This window comes from Calidris pugnax, unplaced genomic scaffold (assembly GCF_001431845.1).
Source record: "Calidris pugnax isolate Ruff unplaced genomic scaffold, ASM143184v1 scaffold24, whole genome shotgun sequence".
Taxonomy (NCBI): Eukaryota; Metazoa; Chordata; class Aves; order Charadriiformes; family Scolopacidae; genus Calidris; species Calidris pugnax.
Genome location: NW_015090922.1, coordinates 994,601 through 1,013,287, shown reverse-complemented (window position 1 = coordinate 1,013,287; position 18,687 = coordinate 994,601). Strand labels below are relative to the sequence as shown.

The 18,687-nt window shown below is 51.9% G+C and overlaps 1 protein-coding gene across 1 annotated transcript in view; it reads left to right on the top strand.

Moving 5' to 3' along the window:
• Nucleotides 1–18,687, top strand: part of GALNT14 (polypeptide N-acetylgalactosaminyltransferase 14) — a 121,453-nt gene that overhangs the window by 45,549 nt on the left and 57,217 nt on the right. The window contains exon 2 of the mRNA XM_014950454.1: nucleotides 15,141–15,310. Coding sequence (XP_014805940.1) covers nucleotides 15,141–15,310 — 170 coding nt within the window. The remainder of the gene's footprint in view (nucleotides 1–15,140; nucleotides 15,311–18,687) is intronic.

Here is an 18,687-nt window from a genome sequence, read left to right as displayed (position 1 = left end):
CCCCTCAGGGTGTGGAGAAGGGATGGGGAGCCCTGGGTGAAGCAGGGTTGTGCCCCAGGGATGGGACAGTGGCCAAGGGGAGCTCCCTGTGCCAGCCCCACTGCTCTGTGCTTCCAAATTGGGGGAAATATCTCCTGGGAGCAGGGCAAAAGCTCTCTTTGCCATCTGCTTCACCCACTCGGAGGGTTAAAAGCGGCTTGGGAGCTCATCGTGTAAGGCTGTAATGAAAATCATGCTCAAAGCAGGGCTAAAATCCCATTTCTTTTGCCCTTTAATTATTTAATTTATTTTCTATATTTAACGCGCTCGCTCTTCGTGAGTCAACTGGATTTTTCTGTAATATTTTTTGCTCAAATATTTGTATCTGCTTCACCCACTCGGAGGGTTAAAAGCGGCTTGGGAGCTCATCGTGTAAGGCTGTAATGAAAATCATGCTCAAAGCAGGGCTAAAATCCCATTTCTTTTGCCCTTTAATTATTTAATTTATTTTCTATATTTAACGCGCTCGCTCTTCGTGAGTCAACTGGATTTTTCTGTAATATTTTTTGCTCAAATATTTGTCCGCGTTGGCGGAGGGAACGTTTTAAAACGAGCCTCACCGAGCTCGCCCTGGGTGCCCCGGTGTTTCTTCTGGCTTCTCCTGCTATTGAGACGAAGCGGTTCCTGGCTTCACGTTTCCCATGTGTCTTCCCTGCTGCTTCTGACACGGGCGAAATGTTAAACAGAAACACAAGGAAGGATTTTAATTTTATTCCCTGCATTCACCACTTTTGTCTCGGAAAGGAAGGGGCTGGTGGGCTCAGTGCTGGTGCTGGCAGCAGAGCCCTGCTCCGGTAGCGCTGGCTGATGCCCTTTCCTGTTCAGCATCACTGATGATGGGCAGAAGATGAGGGATAAGCCACCAGGAGCCTGCCAGAGCTCAGCCATGGTGGTGGACATAGCAGAGCCCCCACCAAACCCCTTCTGGTTTTGTTTCCCATCTCAGTGTGGAAGAGCATCTTGCCCTGGTGTACCTTGCTCCCAAAGGTCCCATGCCTTTTAGCAGCATGGACTCATATTTTAGAATAATGAGGCTTTTGCTGCTTGTTTTTTTGTAGATATTTAAGTAGCGGGGCAGGGGACAGGGCTGTTGAACAGCCTCTTCCAGGTGACTCGTGCATGGGTTTTACTCTGCTGCTGGCAGAGGGGAATGATGCTTGGGAGCACAACCAGCCCCATAACAAGCACCGAGGGCTGGAGCCTGGTGGGCAGGGCACAGAATCACAGAATGGTAGGGGTTGGAAGGGACCTTCAGAGATCATCTAGTCCAACCCCCTGCCAAAGCAGGGTCACCCAGAGCAGGATGGACAGGAACACATCCAGGTGGGTTTTGAATGTCTCCAGAGGAGACCCCACACCCTCTCTGGGGGCAGCCTCTTCCAGGGCTCTGCCACCCTCACAGTAAAGAAGTTTTTCCACATGTTGAGATGGAACTTACTGTGTTTCAGTTTGTGCCTGTTGCCCCTTGTCCTGTCACTGGGCACCACTGAGAAGAGCCTGAACCCATCCTCTTGACACCCGCCCTTTAGATATTGCTCAGCATTGATGAGGTCCCCTCTCAGTCTTCTCTTCTCCAGGTCTCTCAGCCTTTCCTCATATGAGAGATGCTCCATGCCCTTGATCATCTTCGTGGCCTCCGCTGGACTCTCTCCAGCAGTTCCCTGTCCTTCTTGAACTGGGGGGCCCAGAACTGGCCACAGTGCTCCAGATGTGGCCTCACCAGGGCAGAGTAGAGGGAGAAGATGACCTCCTTCCACCTGCTGGCCATGTTCTTACACAGGGGTACAACCGCAGCGGCCGTACCTGGCTGGGATGAGACTCTTGGCCAACGATGCTGCCGTTCCTCCCTTCCAGAGCAGGCAGGAACGTGCATCCCTGCTGCCCGGGCTGCTGTGCAACCTCCTCCGGGGCGTTAAGCGATGTTGGAGACAGCTTACCAGGGACTGTAGCTCGGCACAGACCATTAGTCTTGCTGAGCACAGCCAGGATCGTGCTGAGCGCTGCCTTCCTGCCTCTCGCCGCTGAACCGTAGAGCACTTTGCAACGATTAATTCAGCGTGAGACTCTTAAGTGAGCATTATTGCCCCTGGTTTAGAGCAGACATAAAGATCGCTGGCAGACCAAGAGCAGAAACTCGCTGCCATACAGACGTTCACCAGCCTACTTGTTACAAGCCACTGGTACCTCTTGGGTTTCTCAGCACTTTTTTGGGGGCCAATTTCATTGCCCTGGAGATGTTCCTTCAGCTGCAGAAAGGGGGGAGGATGCGTTCAGATGCTCATCTGTACCCAGGTGGTTTGGGATTAAAACTCCCTTTGCCTGCGTAGGAGAAAAGGAAGTCCTAGCTTGTGTAAGCAGTGATTTCTGGTGTGTTTCTCCCTGGCATCGGCATTGGTATGGGCAGCAGCAGCTGCAGAAGGACCGGTCCCAAGAGGGACCTGCCATCAGTTTGAGGTGGTTTGAGGTGCTCAAGCCTGCCCGCCCCGTGGTTGGTAGAACGTCTGCGCTGATGGCTGGGTTTTTGGGAAGGGTCCGTGGAGTGGCACGTCTGCTCCTCGGCAGGTCTTCCCCATCCACAGGGTTTCTGCTCCCCACCCTTCCTTCCACAAGGCTTTTGCTTGCTCTGGTGTGTGACCATCTCTGGTGCGTGCCCCATCAGGAGCATCATCAAGACTTCCACGCTGCGTTTTCACGACGGGTGACTCCAAAAATCCTCTTTTCCTTGTTGCAGTGAAACGTGTGTGTATGTGTGAGGGAGAACCAGTGCCAAACGCAGATTTTATTATTTGTCCCCGATAATAACAACAAAGCTTGCTGCCTGGTTGCTGGTTTCCATCCAGATCCCTCTGCTTTCAGGAGGTGTTTTGAGTGTGCTGCAGCAGGTGACTTAGCAGTTGGGTTTGGTTTTTATTTTTATTTTGAGTGGGTTTCAGTACAAATTATTTTTATTATTTATTTCTTTTTTTTTTAGCTTCCAGAGATGTGCAGAAATACTGATCAGATGTTGCCAATGTGTTAGGGAAAGGGGGAAGGGAAGGTTGTCTTGTGTCTCGGGCTGTGCCATAGCGGTGCTTTTTGAACCACCATCCTCCTGGGAATGAGAGCTCCACTGATGGTCCCTTGGTGGTAACACAGCTGTCCTCCAGATTACAGATGTTGGTTGCTACAAGCCCAATTACAGCTTTGGTTGTGGGTTTTTTGTGGTTTGTTGGTTTGTTTTTTTTTCCCCTTCCTCCTCCTGTTTCCCTTTAGCATCTCTGATCTTCCTGGCAGTGTGGGGAGCTGTGCTCGTGCTGCACAGCAGGACGGGGTGGTGGGATGTGCATCTCCACGCTCGTTTGCCTGCTTCTCTTTTTGGGAAGGTGCTTAATGCTGCTTAAGCCTGTCCCTCAAGGGAAGCAGTGGCTTTGGGGGTGGCAGAAGGTGGTCCTTGCTGCGGAAAAAGCTGTGATTTTTTTCTCAGTACTGTCTCTTCTCTTCCTACAGGGATGATTTTTGGGGGCAGGTTTACCCTACAATATTGCTCAGGCCTTCCTATGAGCTTTGGACCTCGCTTCCAGCTCTGTGTTGTCCTCGGGCTGTCCCTGCTGCGTGGACCTTGTGTGTCCCATGCCTGGCCACAGATCTGCTCAGGGTCTGCTCGTGCAAGAAGCAGCGTGGTGCTGCTGGAAGGTGACCAGGCCCTGGAGATCTGCCCAGACCAGGTCACACCAGCCTGCTCTGCCTCTGGTCTACCCCATCCCCAGCTAAGCCCACATCATCTCAGGGCACAGCACCTTTCTTGAGGCTCCTGCAACCCCTCTGCTTGTGGCCAGCAGTCCTTTCTCGACAGCCTTATTTATTTTCTAACCCACCGTACCTTGTTATGGTGCATTTTTCACTAGCGAGGGTTTTCTATTTATTTATTTTATTCCTATTACTGAGCTGAGATAGGGAAAGGTTGGGCTGACACATATGCTCTAAATTATGCTGCTGTATCTCTGGTGCTGTCAGTCATGTCGCTCCCAGGCTTGGGATCTTGCAGACGCTCCAGCAGCAGGTACCTAAGGATCAAAGGTTTAGATCAGTTCTTGCTGTCACAAATGTTTTATATCTAATTTCTCCTTGAGGAGAGCTGGGGGGAGAGGATGGGTAGTACATGCACCCTGGAGCATCATCGCTGTGACCTGAGCTTCATCTCCTTCGCGCCTGCATGTCGAGGACCAGCTTGGGGTTACAGAAACACCTGGGTCTCTGCAAAATGTGTGTGTGTGTGTCTGAGATGAGGAGATGGGTCACATTGAAGCCTGGGTGCTTTTTGTTGGTGGGGTGGCATCTGAGAGGTGGGCACTGGTGGGTCCCCACACTCAGGCTCTGCGTTGAGGGTTTGCAGGATGCCCCAGGGGTTTGTACCCCACAGCTGCAGGAAACCCCACTCTGACACCTACATCCTCTCAATGCACATCTTCTGGTGGTGCTTTTAAATATGTCGGAGAGGTCATACTCTGACTGAGATTTTTCTCTCCCAGTACCAGGGTAGCTGCTTGGTGTGATTTGGGCTGGGCTGGCCCACAGCACATCACTGCACGGCGTGCGTCCACCAGGAAACCTCTCTGAGAGGGCTTGGGAGGGGGTTCATTAGTCACCAGCCATGGTTTTCCTCCACTTTTCCCACTTTGCAAAGAGCAGGAGTTGGGAAGAGAAAGAAGAGCCCTTGTGCTGGAGTTACTCAACGCAGGTGATGCTCCCCGGGGTGCCTCCAGGGCCGGGGCTCTTCCAGAGCTGGATATGGAGTGCAGGAATGGGGAGTTTTGACTGACGGCATTTCTTGTCCTTTCTGAGCTCCTTCCCTGGAGCAGCTTGTGCCTTGGTGCCCGCTTGGTAAAGCTCTGCTCCTTAATGCCCCATCCCTGGAAGTGTTCAAGGCCAGGCTGGATGGGGCTTGGAGTAACCTGCTCTAGTGGGAGGTGTCCCTGCCCATGACAGGGGGTTGGAACTAGATAATCTTTGAGGTCCCTTCCAACCCAAACCATTCTATGATTCTATGATTCAAAAGCAGTTGGCTGACACAGGGAGGGGGAAAGGCAAGCTGGTGGCTTCCTGAAGACAGCTAAAGCCATGTATTTAACTCCCTTGTCTATTTGCAATTGTTTTATTATGCCTTAATATCTTTTTTTCTCATCTCTGGGTTTGTTTTTTTTTTTCCCCCTGTTAGAATAAACCCAGGTGAAACGAAGGCTGAGCTTTCCCTCTCTTGGAGGCACTTTTCCCTCCCCGTTAATGCGCTGCTGTTATCCCTCACTGTGGCTGGGCTTGGAAGGGCGGCTGCCCGGGGAAGGGCAGTAGCATTAGTTTCTAAAGCCATGTAAAGATCCCCATGGAAGCAATTACCAGCTGGATTACCCTGGGCTTTTGCCGCTGCGAAAGGGCCGTGTCGGGTCGAGGATGCCGAGTGTATTAACAGCACGATCCCTTCCTTGCTCCGGAGGTGCGCTGGGGATTAGCAGCCTGCTTTTTAAAGGTTCAGAGCAGGACTCTGGCTGCTGGATCTATTCCTCTTCCTTCCCCCCCCTCCTTCCTTTTCCCCCCAGTGCACCCCATCCTGGGCTGTCCCTTGGCACGTGGGACCCACAGCTCCATGGGTAAGGGAGGGGAGACCTTCTCCGACCTCTGAGATGCTCAAGCTCTGTGGTTCGGTGGGAGATTTGGCTTCCGCGCAGGAGGATGAGCAAAGCTCAGCTGGAGACCGAGCTGCAGCTCTGGGCTCCTAAGTACTAAATCATCTGCTGCTCCTGCTGAAGCCTGGGAAGGCTGGGTTTGACCTTCATGGCTGGGAAGCAGCTCATGTCTGTCCTGAAAAGGCACAGAAGGAAAAAAAAAAAAAACCCACCGTCTGTCCATGCAGAAGCTCCCTTTCACCACTCTATTTACCCGCCGTGGGTCAAGGCTCTTCCCAAACACGTTTGACCTCTGATGGTCCTGGGGATGAGCTGGTGTGCAGGGGGGATGTGGGATGCTGCCTTCGTTTCTTTCCCAATTAGTGCCTCCTGTAATTGCTGCTGACCTTCAAGGCTTGCCCACGCCATGCAGTTGGCGGGAGGTGGCACTGAGTGATGGCAATGGGCTGTGGAGGGGCTGCCTGTGGTGCCCCAGTCAAGGTGGCACAAGGGTGGCAAAGATGCTCTCTGCCATCCCCCAGCACCCCAGCAAGGCTGGGATGGGGTGACAAAGGGACCCCCTCTGGAAGGGAGCAAAGACTCTTGGGGGAGGTGGCATCAGGGAAGGATGGGGAGGGCAGGTCTCCCACTGCTGGTGGGAGTGGCCTCTTTTTTTGTTTTTTTTCCACCCTTTTTTATAATTTGTTTGGTTGGGTTTTTGGTTTTTTTTGTTTGTTTGTTTGTTTTTTAAAAAAAACAACACAAACCAAACAAAATGCTGAACTCTTAAAAACATAAAATCCTCAGTGGAGGCAGAGACTCTCTTGCAGACTCTTAGGACCAATTTAGTCTTGTTTGCTGTCCAGAATTAGTGTTTGCAGACCTATTGGAAGAGTTAGCAGGAGACCAGTGGGCTTGGGCTGACCTCCCTCCTCCTTTCTTGGGGAGCTTTTTTTGGTGGAGGCTTGGGAAGGCTGATGCAGCCCGAGCACAAGCTGTTGAGAGCAGGGGAGCTGCAGTGGGATAAGATGACCAAAAATCCTCTCCATCCTTCTGCTTGGCTCCCGGCGCAGACAGAGCTGGGCCTTCTCTTTTCTCCAGTCAGCAGCTTGGTTTGTGCTGACCTCCTAAATATTCAGCTCATTATACAGTGTAACGTATAAATAAAACAGAAGCAGGCAGCAATATTCTCCAGGAGGATATAATCGGCTTCCTTTCCTTTTTAATTATACAGGATTTGTCTTCATGTGTCAGGCTATCCTATGGGCTAATGTATTATTTTAAAGAATTAAAGTCTGTGTTCTTTACACAGCGAAACAATTCTGTACATCTGCCCGTGCGCACCTGATTTTGGGGGTCTGAGAAGGAAAAGCATCTTTCCCAGTGGGAACGCAGGGAATTTTGTAGCTGGAGGTTGTCTCTAGAGGTCACAGGATCCTGTGCTCCTCTTGTAGTGAGGCGGGAGGTTCCTTAGCACATTGGAGATCATAGAATGGTTTGGGTTGGAAGGGACCTTAAAGATCATGGAGTTCCAACCCCCTGCCCTGGGCAGGGACACCTCCCACCAGACCAGGTTGTTCAAAGCCCCATCCAGCCTGGTCTTGAACCCCTCCAGGGATGGGGCAGCCACAGCTTCTCTGGGCAACCTGTTCCAGTGCCTCACCACCCTCACAGGAAAGAATTTCTTCCTGGTATCTAACCTAAATCTCCCCTCTTCCAATTTAAAACCATTCCCCCTTGTCCTATGTCTCCACTTCCTGACAAAGAGTCCCTCCCCAGCTCTCCTGTAGCTCCTTCAGATATTGGAAGGCTGTTATAAGGTCTCCCTGGAGCCTTCTCTTCTCCAGGCTGAACAACCCCAGCTCTCTCAGCCTTTCTTCATAGGAGAGGTGCTCCATCACTCTGATCATCTTTGTGGCCTTCCTCTGGACCCGTTGCAACAGGTCCATGTCCTTCCTGTGTTGAGGACTCCAAAGCTGGACACGGTACTCCAGGTGGGGTCTCACAAGTGCAGAGCAGAGGGGTAGAATCACCTCCCGCGACCTGCTGGCTACGCTTCTCTCGATGCAGATCACCACAGGGGTTCTCCATCACCAGATGATGGAGATCACCATGGAGGTTCCTTGGGAATGTGGCCGGGGCGTGCGAGGCTGGCTGGGAGCATAGCCACTTCCCAGCCTTTCTCAGCCCTGTTGCCTGAAGCAGTAGGTGTCTTAGTTGTGTAAATGTGTGCGTGTGCAACACAGGAAAGATCCAGACACCCCCCCATCAGACGCAGGACGGTGTCCTGATGCTACAGCCAGCAGATAGGAGCATGGTCCAGGCGTGAAGCTCAGGCCCAGGCTGTCTGCAGGGGGTGGAGGGAGATATTTTAAGCTGGGATGGCTGCCGGCACGGCCAGTGCTTGCTGATAAACCCACGTGAACTCTGAGCTGACTTGCTTTCTCCTCAGGGGAAGCCCTGGAAACAAAATTTGGCCTTTCATCAAAGCAATGAATCTGTCATCTTTCTCTCCTTGCGAGTCTGTGTCCCCTGCTCCTGATTTGCAAATAAATTCCCCCGTTTTGGTGGCTGCCCTGGCCATCCATTTTTAAAACTGAAGCTTTGGTGCCCTTACTGGAAAAAACGTCAATAATTCTCTGGCGGCTTTTCATGCTGTTGTGTTTGGCTGGAGACTTTAGCAGATTTAAACCTCTGGAGGGTGTTTCGGACCCTGTGCATGGCTTACCGCAGATGCAGACCAGAAGAGGCACAAATAGCTGTTTCTAGCTGTGATCGACTTAATGATGGCACAGCTGCCCTAGGTTGGCTCCTTGAACTGAATTAGCGGCCAACAGCCTGTGCTGATGCTAGTTGAGCATGGGGACATTCAGAGGAGGGCACTGGAGAGCCTTCTCCAGAGCCTGAATGGGGATATTTCCTTCCAGGCTGCAGCCGTAATTCTTGAAGGTCAAGTCTTCTTCCAGGTCCTGAGGGTCAAGTCTCCTGAGGCTCTGGGGAGACCTAATAGCAGCCTTCCAGTACCTGAAGAGAGCCTACAGGAAGGCTGGGGAGACCCTGTTTAGAAAGATCAGCAATGACAGGATGAGGGGCAATGGCTTTAAGCTGGAGGGGAACAGATTTAGATTGGAGATTAGGAGAGGGTTCTTCACTGTGAGGGTGGTGGAGCACTGGAACAGTTGCTCAGGGAGGTGGTTGAGGCCCCTTCCCTGGATATTTTCAAGGAGAGGCTAGATGAGGCTCTGGGCAACCTGGTCTAGTTGGGGGTGTCCCTGCTGACTGCGGGGAGGTCGGACTAGATGACCACCCTAGCAAGGGTGGTGATAGCATGACCTGGGCCTCGGGGCTAAGTAAGAAAGCGGGACACTTGCTAGAAGGTCCTCAGGGACTCATGTTGCCTGCTGAGATAGCAGAGGAGGAGGCAGCAATGTTCCATCCTTTGAAGATAGAGCAGCGTGCTTGTGGATGTGCGCGAGCAGGGAAAGGTCATTGGCAGGGAGAAGCTTAATGGTGAATGCTCAGAGCTTCTCCAGGGACCCCAGCTGCAGGACACACTTTGCTGAAGTGCTTTGCTTTAATTAGGTATCCGTATTAATATTTTATTTGATTTTTTTTTTTTTTGGTGTGTTCTTTCTTCCCCTAGCAAGTAGGGTCAGAGCAGACTCAGATCTGCAAGTCTCCCTGGAGAGTCAGCAAATCACTGCCAGGCAGTGGGAGATGCTGGCCCTCCGTGGGGCAGGGTGGGATCCTGGCAGACATGGGTCTGCTGTGCATTCCTGTGGGGTCCCAGAGGAGCTGCCACCAAAGTGCACCTGAGTGTTCCACCCAGGTCCCAGTGCAAGAGGAAGAGGAGCTTCACAGCCCTCAAATAAAGGATCTGGAGCTAAAATCCCCACTGGGTAGAAGACTAATTAAGGGTGGATGATAGCTGAGGCCCAGAGCTACATCCGTTTCCGATGCATGGCTGGTGTCAGCGCAAAGCTGGAGAAGAGGGCACTGAGCCAATGAAGCACTTAAGCAGGTACTTAACTTCAGGCATCTAAACAGGGATTTCTGTGGGCTCCTCCGAACACCTGGAGTTGCTTAGGTTTGTATTTAAGTGCTTGATTGTCTTGGGGGCTGTGCAGTGTGGAGAAGGGGGCTAAGAGAAAGGAGGTCTGGGATGTGACCCTTCCAGGGTCTGTGATGGTTTGCTGTTGAGCAGTACCTGATGTGCTGGAGGACATAGAATCATAGAATTTTTTCACTGAAAGGGTTATCAGACATTGGAATGGGCTGCCCAGGGAGGTGGTTGAGGCACCATCCCTGGAGGTGTTCAAAAGACAGGTTGATGTAGTGCTGGGAGGTATGGTTTAGTGATGGTGATGCTTCTTGTTTGATGTGCGGGTGTCTATTTTTGTCAGTTAGGTTGACGGTTGGACAAGATGATCTTTGAGGTCCCTTCCAACCTAGAAGATTCTGTGATTCTGTGAATTGCCCAGGTTGGAAGGAACCTTTCAGATCTAGTCCATCGTCAACCTCGCACTGACAAAAGATGGGTGTGAAGGCTGCTCTCCAGAGACCCACAGCCTGATGTTGGCAGCACCACGCACCCTTCAGACAGGGCAAAGAGCATGGCCATGGTGTTCTGTCCATCTCCCCCTTGTATCTTGGGGATGAGTCCACGGGGATGCACGGGGTGAAGCGTGAACTCAACTGATGGATCTTGTGTCTTGATGCTCCACCTGGGCTGTTTGGGGAGACGGGGAGGAGGACAGAGGCGGTGTGATGCTGCCTTCTTTCTTTCTCCTCTGGGGCTGCTGACCCTCTTAGTGCGTGCGCCGGCCCCGGGGGACGAGGAAGGATGAGCCCTGCCCTGTTGGAAGCATTATAATCCTTTCAGATGGCATTAGCGTCTCGGCCGGTAACAGCTCTATAATTGAACCTCCTGCTTGCTCGGGCCTCGTGCTTCAGCGAGATGTTTAAATCTCATTTGTGTAATGCCTGGTTGCAATTCCTACTGAAAGATTGCCCTCCGCCCCCGATGCCCCCGAGCTGCACCGAGTGGGCACACGTGCTCCAAATGTCCCCTGCGACCCAGCGTGGATGGGCAGAAACGTGCCAAATGGCATCCAGGTTTCCAGAATTTTTGCTTGTTTATTGGAGCTTTTGCTAGGCTGATATATATATATATTTTTTTTTTTTTCTCCCTCCCTCCTATTTTATTTAATGCCTGAGCGCCAGGGAAGGCACGACGGAAGCTCAGCTCAGACAGGGATGAGGTTTTCCAGGGAAAGCTGGATGTGAGGAGGGCTGAGGCACATTTGGCTGCTGCCAGACCCCTCTTGGGGTCATCGTTGCACCTGCAAAACCCCTTTGCCTGACCAAATATTGGGGCTCCCTGGCAAAGCCAGCCTTGGGGTTTGCTGCCTCCGGAAAGGATACACGTGGTGCCTGTCCCATTCACCTCGGTCTAACGACAACACTGAGCACCCCCAAAAGGAAAATGGCTTTTATTTTAGCCAAGGCTTCAGTTCTCTATTTTAAAACAGGACCAGGAAAGAAGAAAGTGAATCAGAGCCCGGTTTTGGCTCATGCCACCCACTCTTTTTCTTCTCTTCCTGGCCTTGGGGACCAGTGTGACCTGCCTGTCCCTGGTCACCCCCGGCTCCGCTTGAGCCAGGCTTTTCACCCGAAATGCCCTTTCCCTGTTGGGCCACCTCACCACCACAGCACGCTGGCCCCTTGCCCGGTGTCCAGCCTGCCCTGGCCTCTGGTGGCAGCGAGGGGTGGCTGAGGGGACAGGCAGGAGGGGCCCGAGCATCCCGTGGGCTGGCAGCAGCCACCGGCGGGCTCGCTCCTTCCTCCTCCCCGCTCCAGCGATCCCCGCTGTACTCTAATCACACAATTATTATGCCATTAAAATGTCATATTCGCAGAAATCCACATAAACAAGGCATTAGCAGTTGCCAGAAAATTGTGGGTTTACTGCTAATGACCTCCTCTCCCCCCGCACCACCACCCCCATTTTTTTTTAATATTATTTTTTCCCTTTTTTTTTTTTTTTGGGGTTTCTGAGCTGTGATTTAAGAGGCAGATGAGGAATTACATCTTTGCACCGAGAGGCTTTCCATCTTTAACGTACAGTCGCGGTGAAAAGCCGCCTCTGTGCTTGCTCGGGGGGGTTTGCTGTTTGCCCTTTGCTGGTGAGGTAGTGGGCAGTTTTTTGGGGGGGGTGTGCCTTTAGTGGGTGTTTTTGGGGGGTGTGCCTTCAGCGGGTGGTTTTGGGGGGGTCTGCTTTTAGCGGGCTGGCAAAGGAGAAGGCTCTCAGTGAGCTCTCTTCTTGGCCTGGTGCTGGTCTGAGGCAGGAGGTCCTCTCCATGATGGGTTTTGTCCATGTCTCCTCACCTGGAGGGGTCCCTCTCGTTGATCCCCCCCCCAATACAGTGTTGGAAGGGGGGCACTTGTTTGCAGAGAGCAGCTGGCTGCCCCTTGGGTATTTTTTTTTCCCCTCTCTTTCCTGCAGACTCATTGAGTCTCTCCAAGTCTTTAAGCATTGACTGTGTTTCCTATAATTAATATCAGCCATTAAACTGCAATGTTGAAAGAGAAATTACCTAATTCCAAGGAAAAAAATGAAAATTTATTACCAGTACATGAGAGAAAATGAATATGAAACTTGGAGAGAGGAGCCCTGCAGAAGATAAATAGAAAGGCAAGTGGAGTATTGACTTGATCCTTTTCTAGTGCAGGGTAATTTGGCTTCTAAAGTGAGTTAGATCATAATAAATTAAATTTAGATTTCTGCACATCAGTTAAATAACTCCCAAGACAGAATTCTGGTGTGAGGAAAAGGTGATAATACACGGCGGAAATACGATGATGAAGACCTTATCCAGTAACCCATACCCGCTGTGGCATCCCTGGGTGAGTGAAGGGGGTTTCTCCTTCCACTTAAACTCGCTTTTTTCCATCCCTGATCAGGTGCTGACAAACAGGACAGTCCCTGGGTGGAGGTCAGGGTGGTCTCCTGCCTCCCACTGCTTGAGTGGCTGGGAGCTTCTCATCTGAGGCCACTGCCTTGCTTTCCCCCACAGTTATGCACAGGTATTTTTTTGCAAAGGTTAACCCAAAAAAGTTAAGAAAGTTAACCCAATCCCTGAGCTTGTTTTATAACTAAAGCTCTTTGGCCAGGTAGTGGTTAAAACAACTCCTTAATCTCTATTTGATGTCCAGTTGCTATTGATTTCAGGTGTATATTTAGCTGCCAATATTTAGGAACCATCCTACTGATAGCTTTCCTCGACTGGAAAAGGAGAGCCTGGGGGGATCAAGATGCAGATTTCGTGGAGGTATTAGTTATTCACTGTGGTGTCAACCAAGAATGCAGCTCTTGGATGGAAGGTATATGCAGGGCAGGATGAGAAACAAACACCATGGGATGAGACACTGGTGTTTTTCTATGCATCCATTTACCGCTTGGACCACTCGCAGTAACAGGATGGTAGTGGGGATGGATGGATGCTGGGGAGATGCCATCCCAGACCTCAAAGCAGGTGTCAGGACCCTCCTGTGGACCAAGTCCTGCTTCTGCTGGCCTGGTCAGAGCCCCCCCTGCCCTTGCAGCACATGCAGAAGCTCCAGTTTTCCTGGAACCATGGCTTCCTGCAGGAATTTGCCAGCCCAAGAGCCATCGGATGCTTGCCCAGCTGCACCCTTCCGGCTGATGCAAGGCTATTGGGTTTAACACATTACAAAAAGTAAATATACATGTCCATCCAACAGCCTGAAGTGGTATGTGGCTGCTGTTAAAAGCCATGCATCTTCTTATTAAGTTTGGTAAAACCAACTTTTGCTTTTCTTCGCAGCATTAAAATTTAGGGACTGCAACTGCACGGCGGCTGCTTCAGCGGCGCCAGACCCCCCTGGGGTCATCGTGGAATCTTATAAACGTCAGGCTGTCGGTGGCTCGGCGATGCAATCGCCTCACTTTTCCCCGATCTTTTACTGCGGCAGTAAATCACATTCTGCAAGATGCCTTAGAAAAAAAAAACCATAAGCAATATTTATCACCCTGTGTGCGTCGCTCCTCCTGAAAGCTTGCGGGTGGGTTACACACATCCTCCTTGTGAACCTCCTGCAGTGAATTTACTGGTTTCAGAACTTTCTTCCAGCTCTGAGTAAGTTTTTCCCGGTCTGGAATAACTTTTACCTGGTATGGCTGGTGGCTCAGGGGTTTCTTCTGATCTTCCCCGCACTGGGGTAGGTGCTGGAGGAGCTCCTGAGAAGGCCATGGGGTCATACTGGGTGAGGAAGAATATGACCCTGCATCCCTGGGCTGTGGTGGCTTTTGGAGGGTGCTCCTGTTGCCGTGGCCTAGGATGGTGTAGAGCATCTTGTGGCTGGAGATGCCCAGCTTGGTCCTGCCGTGGTTCGCTTGCAGGAGCCGTTGCTCCCTCCTCCCCTTCCTATGACTGGAGAGAGCATGCTGCCAGATGTGAGTAAAATCAATTACGGGATAAAAATCACCCGTTTCAAAAGCTTCATTTTGCACTATTAGCAGGCAAAATCGGCTTTGAGATGGTGTGAGCTGAGGAGGGGGGGGTGGAAAAAAAAAAAGAAAAGAAGAAAAGATCAATTATTGGATAAGATCACAATTTTCTTTGGGGCTGAGATGTCTGTAAATGTTTGCATCTCTCCGTCTTGCACGTGGGCTGAGATCAAAGAGGCTGTGCTGCTGTAACGATGAGATCTTATCAGGTGCTCGCTGGCTCAGGAACTCCTGAGGGATGCTTAAACCCCCCAGCAGCTGTAGGAGCTGTTGAGTAGCCCCTGAAATACAGCTCCTCTATCCTTTTGGAGTGAGAGAACACCACACGGGCATGAGCTTGCCCGTTCTTTTCCCTGTGGTAGGGCTGGAGTCCTTGGTGGGAGCCTTGTTGCAGGAAAGATGGAGGGGCATCAGGTTGGGAGGACCATGGCTTCCTTCTTCAAGGGTTCCGTTGCCGGAGCTGGCCCTGGGGCTAGAGTATGGCTGTGGAAAGGTGGGATCATCGTGCTTGATGAAACTGCTACTATCTCATGGCCCTTTCCCACCTGAAAGGGCGAGGGGGCATGTGGTGTAAAATACCTTTGGGTTTTTTTTGCTGGAGAGAAATTAAAACCTTAACAAGACCTTTGCGCTTTTATATTTCTCGAGACGGCACTGTTTGAGAGGGGGAACCACCAGAGACCTGAGTTTGTTTTCAAATTAGTCATTTTAAATTCAAATTGGCAGGCTCTCTTTGACATGCCGTTTGAAGACCTAGGGGAAAAAAAAAAAGAAGCAAGCAACCAAAACCTGAAGACCTAATGAGGCTCCTTGTTAGCCTGCTCTTGCGATGCTTGCCCGGGGAGGGCTGACCGACCTCCATCAGGGCTGAGGAGGACCTCCAGAGCGGGGTCAGACCTCTCCTCTCTCTAACGGGGCTGACTTTGTGCGCGCAGGGCTCAGACGTGGACTGGGACGACCTTTGGGATCAGTTTGAAGAGCGGAGGTACCTGAGTGCCCGGAGGTGGAAGGGCGGCGAGGACCCGTACCGGCTCCATGCCTTTAACCAACGGGAGAGCGAGAGGATCCCCAGTGACCGCGCCGTCCGCGACACCCGCCATCACAGGTTCTGCCTCACCCCTGGTTTCTCCTCATCTTCCTCACGAACCTTCATTCTGTGGGTGGATAGTCCCGTTCCTCTTCAGGGCGGCGGTTTTGGGATGCTAGGTGGGTCTGGGCCCCTTCCCCCACCCCCAGTGGGTGCGCTTGGGGGTGGTTCTGCCTGGGTTGTGTTCTTAGCGTTGAATCTTCTGCTTTACTTGATTTCTTGGCATGTCTGGCAGTCCTAAACCTATTAATTAAACCTGTATAAATTATTCCAGGACCATAGGGAAAGAAAAGAAAAGCCTTTTTTTTTTTATTTCCTTTCAGTAAAGTAATGGGTGTGTGAGAGCACATCTCCACGATGGGCTAAATCTTCACTGGTGCTGGGAACTCTTGCTCTGCAAGAGGATGCGATAAGATGGTGCAAGGGGTGTAAGATAACCGTTGAGCACGCTTACTTTTCTCTGCAGAGGGAGGAGTTAAAGGGGGTAATAAGGAGCTGTTGGTGAGTGAGGGGGAGAGGAAGGTAAGAACTTGTTGGGTTACTAGCTGCTCCAGCTCTGTTGGGGTTCGAAAAGTCCTTCGACAGCCAAAGGACCTCTTGGGAGAGGCAGGGAGGAGTGCAGTTGCCTTGTGGGACCCGTGGTCGCCTGCTGCTGTCAGTGTGAGTTGGGCAGGGTGGGAGTTTTGGTGCACCTTCCCATGCCATGACTGCAGCTGTAACCTCCCTCCAGTCACCCCTCCAAACTCATCAGGGAAAATCATAGAATCACGGGATGGTTTGGGTTGGAAGGGACCTTAAAGATCATCCAGCTCCAACCCCCTGCCATGGGCAGGGACACCTCCCACCAGACCAGGTTGCTCAAAGCCCCATCCAGCCTGGCCTTGAACCCCTCCAGGGATGGGGCAGCCACAGCTTCTCTGGGCAACCTGTTCCAGTGTCTCACCACCCTCACAGGAAAGGATTTCTTCCTGAGATCTAATGTAAATCTCCCCTCTTCTGATTTAAAACCGTTACCCCTCGTCCTATCACTCCACTCCTTGGTAGAGTCCCTCCCCAAAAATCTGCCCTTTGCAGCGACAGCTTGTTGATGGTCGGTGGGGTTAATTCTTAGTCTGCTGGGCAGAGTGATGCCGGGGTGTCCTGCTGGTGTGGGAAATACCCGCAAGGTTCCCTCAATGCAGTTTTTCTCCTCATTCTTTGAGGGCACAGCATATGCCTGACCCCCAGTGATGTCCCTTCCAAAGGAGCTGTTCCTGGCATCATATCCCAGCAGCTGTCCTCTCCTGCCTTCTCCTGGAAGCCCACTGGAGGGAAGTCCTGCTCTGGTGGGAGCTGTGCCCTGGACCCAACCATAGCACTTTGTTCCCGGGTCAGAGTGACTCAACTCCTGGCATCCTGACCTGACTCTGAATTTCCCTTCTTCGAGTCCGAACGCGGCAATTTAGGCTGAAAAGCTCAAACAGCACCAGTCCTCCAGCAAGCAACGTGCTTACGTATTTATTTATTTATTTATTTATTATTTTAGCTCCTTTTTATAGTAAGGACCAGATGCTCCTTTCTCCAGAGAGGAGCTGTCAGCCCTGATGGACGCCTGTTGGAGCTGAGCGGAGCGCGCTATTCCTGGAGAGAATTAATGCCAGGGATATTAACCATCTGCCCTATTAAAAGTGAGGGCTGGCCGGGTCTCCCCCTCGCCGTACCCCCGCTGTGGGGTGGCAGCCACCTCGTCCCCCAGCGGGCGGACGCGGCTCTGAGCGCTCCCGCAAAAGAAAAAGTCCTCATTAAGGAGGAGGCCAGGGGCACAGCACGGGGGAGGGGCTGGGGCTAATTGCATTTGCTTCCAATTTCCCTAACCCGGTAATTGGGTTCTGATTTATCGAAGAGCGGCCGCTGCGGATGATGCACCATTAGCCGAGCATTAGAGTGGCCGCAGAGGAAATGATGGGGCTGCCGGGAGATCTGGGGGAGGCAGGAGCTGATGGGTGGGATGGAGGAGGGAGAAGGGTCTGGGCACTGTGGTTGGCAAGGAGAAGGAGATGCAGAGTTTGCAGAGGCTTCTCTGGAAAGAAGCCCTTGCTCGCGACGCAGATGTCCAGGGAACTGCCACAGGTGATGCTCTGGTGGGAAAGCGTGGATGAGAGTGGTCTGCTCTTGGAGAGCAGGGCGAAGTTGCTGGTGGCTGTGGAAGAAGAACATGTGAAGAGAGTCCAGCTTGGGGTCTCTCCTACAAGGGGGTTCTGTACACCCAGTATGAGAGATGGGGAGGAACCCATAGGGCTCAGGCTGTGTGACCTGCTGGAGGCTGTGCTTAGACTTGGTTTTGATGGCAAACTGCTTCGGGCAAGCCAGGCTGGAAGTGCTCAGGCTTTTCTTGTGTGATAGCAAAGCCAAAGATGTGGACCTCAGTTCTGCTCCAGCTGGCCATGGAGGAAGGTGTGTCCTAGCATAGGCCCTACACCAGGGGCACCACCATGCCAGGAGCTGTGCCAAAACGCTCCTTCCCAGCTGAAGTTCCCAAAGAAAGCTTGTGTGAGGGGCAGCAGACTTTGGAGAGGGTCTTCCCACCTCTTGAGCATGTCCCCATGGGCAAACAGGTTCTCCTTCAGCCTCTCAGCCAAATGTTGTTGCCCAAAGCAGCTTGCTCTCCAACTAGGTTTTCAACACATTTGCTCTCCATCTTACATCCCCTCTGTACAACGCGTGGCGGCACCAAGACTTGGAGATGTGCAGGCCGTGGTAATGCCCAGAGACCAGCATCTCGCCGTACTGATCCTGGGGTTGTGGGAATGCTGCTCCTTACAGCCCCACTGTGGAATGTTCTTCACCAGGATGGTTGCAGAAGATTTCCTGGAGTTCTGTTTGCTAATCCAGCCAAGCATCTGGACTTGCCAACAATAGCTGAATACACAAAATCTGGCAAGGCCTGAGCAGAAAACTCCTTGCCAGAAGGTCATGGAGAGGGCAAATACTTTTAACAGGGTGGGATGTGGCACCGACAGCCAGTTGCTTAGCAATGTTTGCCGGGTTGATTATGTTTTTAAATTGCAGCTAGTGGAATGGTTTCAGATGGAGAGCAATCGCAGTGCTCCGAGGAATCAGAGCTGGAGAAACCATGGTGGCTCTCCTTGCCTGCCTCCGGCCAGTGTGGGGCTGCAACTTTGTGCTCGGTTTGTGGGTGATTTCAGCCAGGGAAATGCCATGACTTCTGTGGACCACGTCATGTCCCTCAGCCTGGAAGATGTCATAGCTGGAGCATTACTCCTGGTGACCTGCCAGTGTTTCCCTGTTGTTCACTGCATTCCTGGTTGCACGTTGACTAAGCCCTTGGACCACATGAAGGGATGTCTTTCTCCAAGAGAGAAGCACGTATGGTCCTATGGTGATATGTTACATCC